Below are 8,821 nucleotides of genomic sequence, written 5' to 3'. Positions count from 1 at the left end.
TTATTTATATATAATATTATATTTTATTTACTATATATTTTTATATTTTATTTTAATATATATATAAATAATATTAAAAAAAATAAAATAAATTAGATTTTATATTATATATATATACATCTATGGCTGTAAAAGTTTTCTAGATAAGTCAAGCCAAAATATATTTTTTTTATCATTAGATATTTTTTCAATGTTTTACTCATCAGGCCATCAGGAAACATGAGAAAGTATGCAAAAGGGACAGGAATAAAAATCATTTCTTGTCTGTTCTTCAGCAAGGGAAGGAAGGAAATGTAAATCTCTATAAAAAGATAGCAATAAAAGCCCAGCAGAAACTTCCCCATTGTTTCCAAAACTAAAATGTTTTGACTAGGCATATTTTCATATTTTTAAGCAAATGTTCTGTAGAAGGTTCTGTGTTGAAAACTAATGCATTGGCCCATAAACCACAGTGAACAATAATTTAGTCATTTCACATCCTCAATTTCAGTTACGGAGTTACAACATCAACAAAAAAATGTTTGAAGAAAGACCTCAATATAGTTGAATATGACCTTAGCAAAAAAAAAAAAATAAATAACTCATCACAACTAAAAGGAAGAAACCTTTTATTATAGCACATAAAGTATACCTGAAAACCTTTTAGGTAAGAGGGTTTTTTTTTTACAATGTTTGGAGGCACCAGGTCCATAACCCATTGCTTCAACCGTTATGAAAAACATTTTTTTTACCACTTCCTTTATGCTACACTTGCTAATAACTATTGCAATAACCCAGAGGTTGAATGAAAGTTGACTGTATTGTAACACTTTACATTTGTTTCTGTGGTTGGACCAGAAAGAGGAACAAATGGAGGGGAATCAGGGTCAGAGGGATTGGGTTACAAAACAGGAAGAGTCCTTCCACCGAAAAGTGGAAACTCTGTATACATCATCTTTATTACCAGAATAGTTTTCTATATCAAATATGTTTTGGACCATTTTTGACGTGGTGAAACCCTGGGGTATATTAGTATCCGGGTCATTGAAGAATGCATCTTACATTATTGACCATTGGGAACAATGTCACCCTACAGATAGCCAAGAGGATCATTGGTGTCTATTAAACTGACCTGAGAGGCACAAATACCTCATGGGTCCTCCAGCAACCTGCTTTAAACCATCATATTACCCTATTTTATTTTTAACTAACAAGGTTATGGTTTATCTTCCTCTTTTGTGGTGGTCAGTCTTACAGTTTTTGATGTACCACATATTACATACTAAACACAATTTGATGAATTATCTGATAAATTATAATATTAATAATAAAAATTTAATTTGATGCCATAATATAAAATTTTATTCATAAAAGACAGAACGATTTCTTCATATATAATTGTTTATTATGTATTGTATATTAATGTATTAACGTGCTCGTAAAAATGCAAAAAACCCAAAAAATTAAATAATATAATAGAAGAGTTAGAAACTTTGCCCAGTTTGTATCACTTGCTGTATCCTAGCTGATCAGACGAAATCTACCTGTTTGCCCTGGTGATCATGGTCTATAGGAGAAAAAGTAATAGGAAAATCAAACATTTTAGGCTGAGGGTTAGAACAGAAGCTAAGCAGAATCTTACAATAAGGACATGTTCTGTTCTGGTGATAAGACATTTCCCTTTTACTGCTTGATTTGAGGAAATAAAGTAAATGGAGCACAACATCAAAACGGGGCGATAATTGTCCTCCACTCAATCCAAAATTAGCAGGTTTTAAATGATTACTAATTAATATTATTTTTATTATTATTATTGGTATTAAATGATTACATGCTAATCCCAAAGTCAATTTCTTTTTCCTATGCACACAGTACAGCAATATTACAGCAAAATGTAAGATTCTAATGCATGACAAAATTGTTAAACTGACTACCAAACCTTTTTGTTTTCATTTACTTTTTTCTTTAGAATTTCTGAATTTTGTTCTGGGAAAATGATGAATTTCACAGAGTCATACCTGACTCCTGATGTCACACAAAGACCCATTGGACCAATCCCTAATGAATATGATGAAAGATTGAGGTTCAGTCTTCGTATAATCTACATTATAGGCCACTCTTTAGCCTTTATTCTTGGAACAATAGGGAATGGGCTGGTCATCTATTTCACCGTCTTCAAAATGAAGAGGACTGTTAACATTGTGTGGTTTCTTAACTTAGCCATAGCTGACTTCATCTTCATGTTTGTCCTAATAATTAGAATTGTCACTGTAGGTTTAAATTTTCATTGGATATTTGGTGGATTTATGTGCAGAATGAACAGTGCTATTTTCTTCATCAATTTATATGCCAGCATCTTCCTAATCACTGCTATTAGCATTGATCGCTGCATCTCTGTAATATACCCTGTTTGGTGCCAAAATCACCGAACTCCAAGACTGGCGTCTATTGTGGCTCTGGCAATTTGGATCTTAGCAATCACTTTCAGCATACCTTATTTCATATTCCTAGACACAAAGGTCATTGGAAAGAAAATTGTCTGCACTTTCAACATTGAAGACAAAGACATTATGTCAACAGAAAAGAGTTTAGCCATTTCAAGATTTATTTTCAGTTTTGTCATTCCTTTAATTGTCATCATCACATGTTATGCAATCATTCTGCGGCGTATCCGGAAAAAACGCATGACCACATCTAGCAAGCCGTTCAAAATTGCTATAGCTGTAATTGTTGCATTCTTTGTCTGCTGGTTTCCCCTTCATTTTTTTTTTTTTTTGGAGATGGCCATGGAATATGGTGGCAAACATCATCTCAAGTATGTTGTATTGGTCGCAATACCGCTCAGTAAAAATTTGGCCATTATAAACAGTTGTATCAATCCTATTTTTTATGTATTTGTTGGCCGAGATTTCAAAGAAAAGTTCTGGAGATCCTTACATTCAATATTTGAGAGCGCCTTCATGGAGGAACCTCTCCAAACAAACTCCAAGAATAAGTCAAAGTCCACTGCTGAGTCTGAGCTGCTGTGAATCCAAAAGACACATTGATAAAAAACACAGATATATATAATACTTTATTGATAAGTTGATATATTGCTTTAGATAAGATACTGTATGTCACCATGGGATATATCAACAGATTTATGTAATGTTTAGAATAGGCATCAATTGGCTCTAACTTCCAAGCATGGGCCACTGGTGGGACTACAAGACAAGTATCTAACAAACTTAAAAGACTATACAAAATAAGAATTATTGAAAGGAGCTAATGGGACTAAAGATTTTTTTTCCAGGCCAAGATCACATCATGTATCATAGCAAATATAAATAAATTAAAAAATAAACCAAACCACATTTATTGAAGTAGATCCTGGATCATCATTAGCACATTTCAAAGTATCATAACCAGGGAAACAAAGTGATTTTATAAAGAGACTTAACAAGGACTACCATGTATAAACACATATAAACCGATCCAAAAAAATAAACAGAGGTACCTATTTATACTTGAAAAGGAAATCTACATTGACTTGAAGATAATCCTACAAACTGTGGCCATAACTGCAAACTTTTAAACAGTAATCAACAACAATGCCAAAAAAATAACATGGATAAATACATTTATGGTGTGTTAATATTAAAAAATATATATTTAAAGGGGGATTTAAAACCATGTGGACTTAGTCTGTTTATCTTTTTCTCAGTTTTTTTTACATGTTTAGGTTCTTTGTTCAATGTTTGAGTTGATTTTGATTGGACACTTAGTTCTTAATGATTTTATTGCGCACCAGTAGATGGTGCTGTGTCATCATGTGTGTATAAAACAGCATTTCTTCAACAGCTCTGATCTGTCAAACCAAAGACAAATGCAGTTGCATGACCAGCCACTAGGTGTCACTGAGTATAAACCAAGATACTTTTTCCAATGATTTCCATGCAAAAAGCAGTTTACAATTTTTTGCATGGAAATTAAATTTTCATTGTAGGCTGTAATTCTTAGGCATACCTAACTGATATTTAATAATTTTAATAATAAACTTTAAATAGCAAAAAACAAAAATCTGTTAAAAAATAAATAAAAAAATATTTAAACATGTAATGTAACTATATAGTAACATATAATATATATATATATATATATATATATATATATATATATATATATATATATAATATAATATAATTATATATATATATTATATGAATATTTCTTTGTATTGGACTCAATACAGCTATTTTGTATTGAATCCAATACAAAATTATTTGATTTTCTCGCCGCTAAGGCCGCACCGACGCATGTACCGACGTCCTTGAGAAACCCCGTAGATCAAATCTGCACTTTGCGGCTGGAGATCAGGGGAGGCAGATGTGTCCCCAGGACCTGCGGGGACCAGCAGGACACCGTGGGAACTTTACGGTCACAGCTGATTGGAGGAGGCACGCGAAAGCCTGTGACCGTGGGAACTGAACTACAGATGAACTCTCAATGGAGAAACTCTATTGAGAGTTCATCTGCAGTTTCACTGCAATCCCCGGCACTAGAGGTTAATTTATATTCATACTGAATGAAAAATAGTAAACACTTGTATTTATTGGGGCTGATTTACTAAATTAGTACTAGACTGTTCACTTGCCAAGGGGGAATAACACTTTTTAGGCTATAATTCAATGTGCTTGGGTAATGTAGTGAGAATTCACCTTGCAATATATACCCGATCACGTGCAAGTAAATTAAAAAAATATATATTTGTTCTTGCACGTGATTGGATGGTTGAAATCAGCTTCATTTCATTTACTGAACCAATTATAATATCCCTTGCACAGTGATAATTCCTTTAACTGTGAAGAGTTTATATTCTTTTGGTAAACCAACCCCAAATCAAAAATTAAAAAGGTAACTCTTAGCAGGATGAAAAAAAATGATAATCACTTCACTGGCTGCAAAAAATATATATTTTAAATGCTGATAGCTTTAGCCTTGATTGTAATGACTAAATTTTCATGTATGTATTCCTGGGACTCCAGACAGGGACCTTCTGGAAATGTTACCAGCAAACTACTCCCCTAAATCCATGGTCAAATAATGGATGATTACGTTTTCTGTCTTCTAGTGTGTAGAATAATTGGGTCCTTTGAGCTTCTTGTTGACGTTGATGGAAACTTTCTATTGATTTTACCAGTAGGGTTCTCACATCACTCCCTTCATTCTCTATGGCTCATTAGAATACACTATATTCATATAATTATTACTTTATAAATCTTTATCCGAATACAAGAATCTATTTATAAAGCCATTCACAAAACATTCTTTGTAGAAGAACCCATCCTTGCACATTGACCTAGACCAATGGTCCCCAACATTTTGAAGCTCGCAGACCACTAAATCTACAGACTTCTGTGTCATTAGTGATGTTATAATGCCAGAACTCACCCACTCCCAGACCTGCGATGGGAGAGTGGGTGAGTTGTGTCTATAGAAACAACCTGCCCACCGCTCTGAGCATGCAATCCTTCTCCTAACCCCACTGGGGGGTGCACCGGCCACAGCCTGGGCCACTGCTGGTCTTCATGCTCTCGCAGCCCACTTGTCAGACGGCTGGGGAGTCCTGACCTGGGGTTGGGGACCCCTGACCTAGGCAATCTTCTACCCAAGAATATTTGATGAATGTCACGTTCACCTACAATTACAATTTTCTTTACTATTATAGCGCCTTTTAAAAGCTACAAAAGTTGCTGTATGGACATATGCATATATAACCCTTTATATTTCTTGAACATATATATTCATTATGCTTATCTTGTAAACAACTATACTTACACTAGCTATCATTTTAGGGTCTCTATTGTCCCCTGAAGAAGCCCACATGGGCGAAACGCGTCTGGAAAAGACCCAACTTCTCTGTCTCTTTGATTCTTGATACACGTTTGTAAAAACTTTCTTGAAGGATACAGTGTATTTACCTCTGTTACTCCCATTTTTATGGTTTTTATAATTCTTGTATATTTAATAAAAGTTATTTTTTAATTTCATACAATACCTAAAAGTTTTTCTGTGCTGCAAGTAGCCTACTGTTCTGTCCTTACATTTACGCCTACACCTAATTTATTAAAAAAAAAAAAATCAATTAGAAGAAAAAGTTATGTAAACTTCCTATATTCCACAATAAAATCTGGTAAGTGTTACAGCAACCTATCATGTTTATATATGCCTCAACACCATCACCAAAGCTCATTATAAGAGCCAAGTTTTGAGAATAAACATCCATAGCAAACCCAAGTAAGTAACTCAACAATATGACCAATTCATATACACACACATTTTCCTATATCTTGTAACATTTGTGTCTGTACAATTATTTGTGAATTATATACTAAAGTCCAAAGTTCAGTTCAGAAATCCTTGTTCTTATTTTGTATAGAACCAAATAGTAAAGTGTAAACTATTAAAGAAGTTAAAAATATTCTTAGCAATTTATCTGCCATCCGTGTTCCATGTATACATTTCATGTCAAATATATTACATTTAATGTTGCTTATCACATTAATATTTTACTTTAATTCCCTTTAAAAAAAAAACACAAATGCCCAAAGAGTCTACTTACCATTTTTTACTTACAATTTACCCAAATTCTACCCAGAATTTACAAATTTGTTCAAATAGAAAATGTATAAAAATAAAAATGATATTCAATTTTTTTTTAATTTTCTACTTGTATTCAGTATGAAAAATGTGTATATTTTGGGGGGCTTATCCATAATTTTTTTGCTCATGATTTACCCAAATTTTACCCAGAATTTACTAGTTTGTTCAATTAGAAAATGTATAAAGGAGGCTGAGGGAAGTAGTTAGGTTAATTGGCTTCCTAAAAATTAATCTTAGACTGTGTTAATGACATAAAGCTATGTTAGGGACATTAGGGACATATTTAATGCTACTGACATGATTATGGACTGTGTAATATGTCGACACAATATATACACTGGGTAATAATAATAATAATAATTTCCTATGGTATTAATAATTTTTAACAAGGTAGCAAATGAAATAAAATCTGCAAAAAGTAAAAATAAAAATCTCATCTCGTTTCTGAATATCACAAGGTCAGGAAGTTATTTATGATTCGATAAGGGGCGGCAGTGAAAGTTCAGAAGTGACTTTAATATTTATTTATTATTGTTGTGGCAATGTTCCAAAGAAGGTTTCCGTGTTTGAAAACTGATCCCTTGTCCGATAAACCACAATGAACAACGAATTTACTGTTTCAGTTAGGAAAGTTTTTTACGACATCAACAGAAAACTTTTGGGTAGAAGACAAATATGACCCTAACAAAGAAAAAAAAATGCTAACTCTTCATAACCAAGATGTATGATGCATTATTCATAGCACATATAGCAGACCCACAAACATTTGATGTGAGGGGCTTAATACACCTGTAATGCGCCTGGGCACACAAACCACAACCAACTCCAGATATCCTTCAATCAGGCTTTATTCAATGTCATAAAGCACAGTAAGGATTAAGTCCAAATAAGCAAAGTACAAGAGGGTAAGGCAAAGACAGGTCAAGTACAATCCGAGGTCAGGGCAGGCAGAGTTCAAGCAGAGTCAACTTCAGACCAGGTCACTAAGGAGATGACAAAAGCAGGTAAACTTAACCAACACAATGACACACCCAAGCACACTGAGTTCACAGAGGCTTATAGCGGGAAATGGTGTACAGGACAGGCTCTCCTTAAATGGCCAGAGTGACCAATGGCCTTGCGCCACCTGGCCCCATCTGATAGGAGACTAACCGAATCCCCTGCGGCCAATTCAAACTAACTGTGTCCCGCCCCGGGGACCTCTTCCCACAGCACCCCTAGGACGTGCACTACTTTGCACATGCAAAGGAGTGCTGAGAGCAGGATATGCAGTAACCACATCTGAAGAGATGCAAGGGACGCCGCCTGGCTGAACAGTAGTTTGGCCAGGACGGATCCCTCCGCCTGCAGAGAGAGACAAGCTGCCAGTAGAGCAGCAGCCTCGGCCATGCTGCCTGCTACAGCGGCATCTCCCTCTGTGGCTGGGATCCCCAGGGACAGCGCGGGCTCGCAGGACGGGTAAGTCCCTTACAACACCGTTATGCAATGTGGAAAAATTGGAATCTAAGCCAAGTTTGTATTACTTGCTGTGCCCTGGCTTTTCCAATTCAACTTCTCTATCCTGGTGACTATAGGTATGGAAAGTGATAGAAAATTAAAAAACCTGAGTTCAGTTTGCAATTTCTACACTGCTTTATCTTTGGGCTCTTGGCCAGCTGCCAGCCTATTCCCAGAGACCATCCCTTGTGCACTAAGTCCTGGGGGCAACCGGTCTCCTGAGGCTGAGCGGGGCTGCTATAGGTTAAGATTGGGGGACTGGTGTCTGGAGAATACTGGTACTGACCAGGGCATTACAATATATAGGCATAACACTTGACTTGACATGAAACACCCACATATTCTTATTAGTAACCCAATGTCAAGGTAACAACATACCAACTCAGGATTCTCAAGCAGAATCTCAAAATGTATAAAAAATATAGATCTTTAAATCAAGAAGTACTGTAAAGCACCTGTATTCTTCATAAAAAATCTGGTATGTGTTACCGCCGCCCAGCATGTGTCCTAACACCATCAGTAAAACTCATCATTAGTGTTGATGTTCGAATTCGGGTTGTCCCTATATTCGACCCGAATATGGCTGTTTGAATTCGGGTATACCCGAATCGAATTTTGCTGCATTTGACAGCAAAAATTCAGAAGGAAAAAAAAAAAAAATTTTTTTTTCTTAAATTATTTATTTCGTATCTGTTTTTTATTT

General features: G+C 35.1%; 1 protein-coding gene across 1 annotated transcript in view; it reads left to right on the top strand.

Annotated features, from left to right (window-relative positions):
- LOC140340936 (C3a anaphylatoxin chemotactic receptor-like) overlaps nucleotides 1-3,157 on the top strand; it is a 3,798-nt gene extending 641 nt beyond the window's left edge. The window contains exon 2 of the mRNA XM_072426401.1: nucleotides 1,949-3,157. Coding sequence (XP_072282502.1) covers nucleotides 1,974-3,008 — 1,035 coding nt within the window. The 5' untranslated portion in view covers nucleotides 1,949-1,973 and the 3' untranslated portion in view covers nucleotides 3,009-3,157. The remainder of the gene's footprint in view (nucleotides 1-1,948) is intronic.
- The last annotated feature ends 5,664 nt before the right edge of the window (nucleotides 3,158-8,821 follow it).

The sequence above is a fragment of the Pyxicephalus adspersus genome, chromosome 11 (genome assembly GCF_032062135.1).
Source record: "Pyxicephalus adspersus chromosome 11, UCB_Pads_2.0, whole genome shotgun sequence".
In the NCBI taxonomy this organism is placed as follows: Eukaryota; Metazoa; Chordata; class Amphibia; order Anura; family Pyxicephalidae; genus Pyxicephalus; species Pyxicephalus adspersus.
The sequence above is the reverse complement of the archived record's forward strand: the minus strand, read 5'-3'. Positions and strand labels throughout refer to the sequence as shown.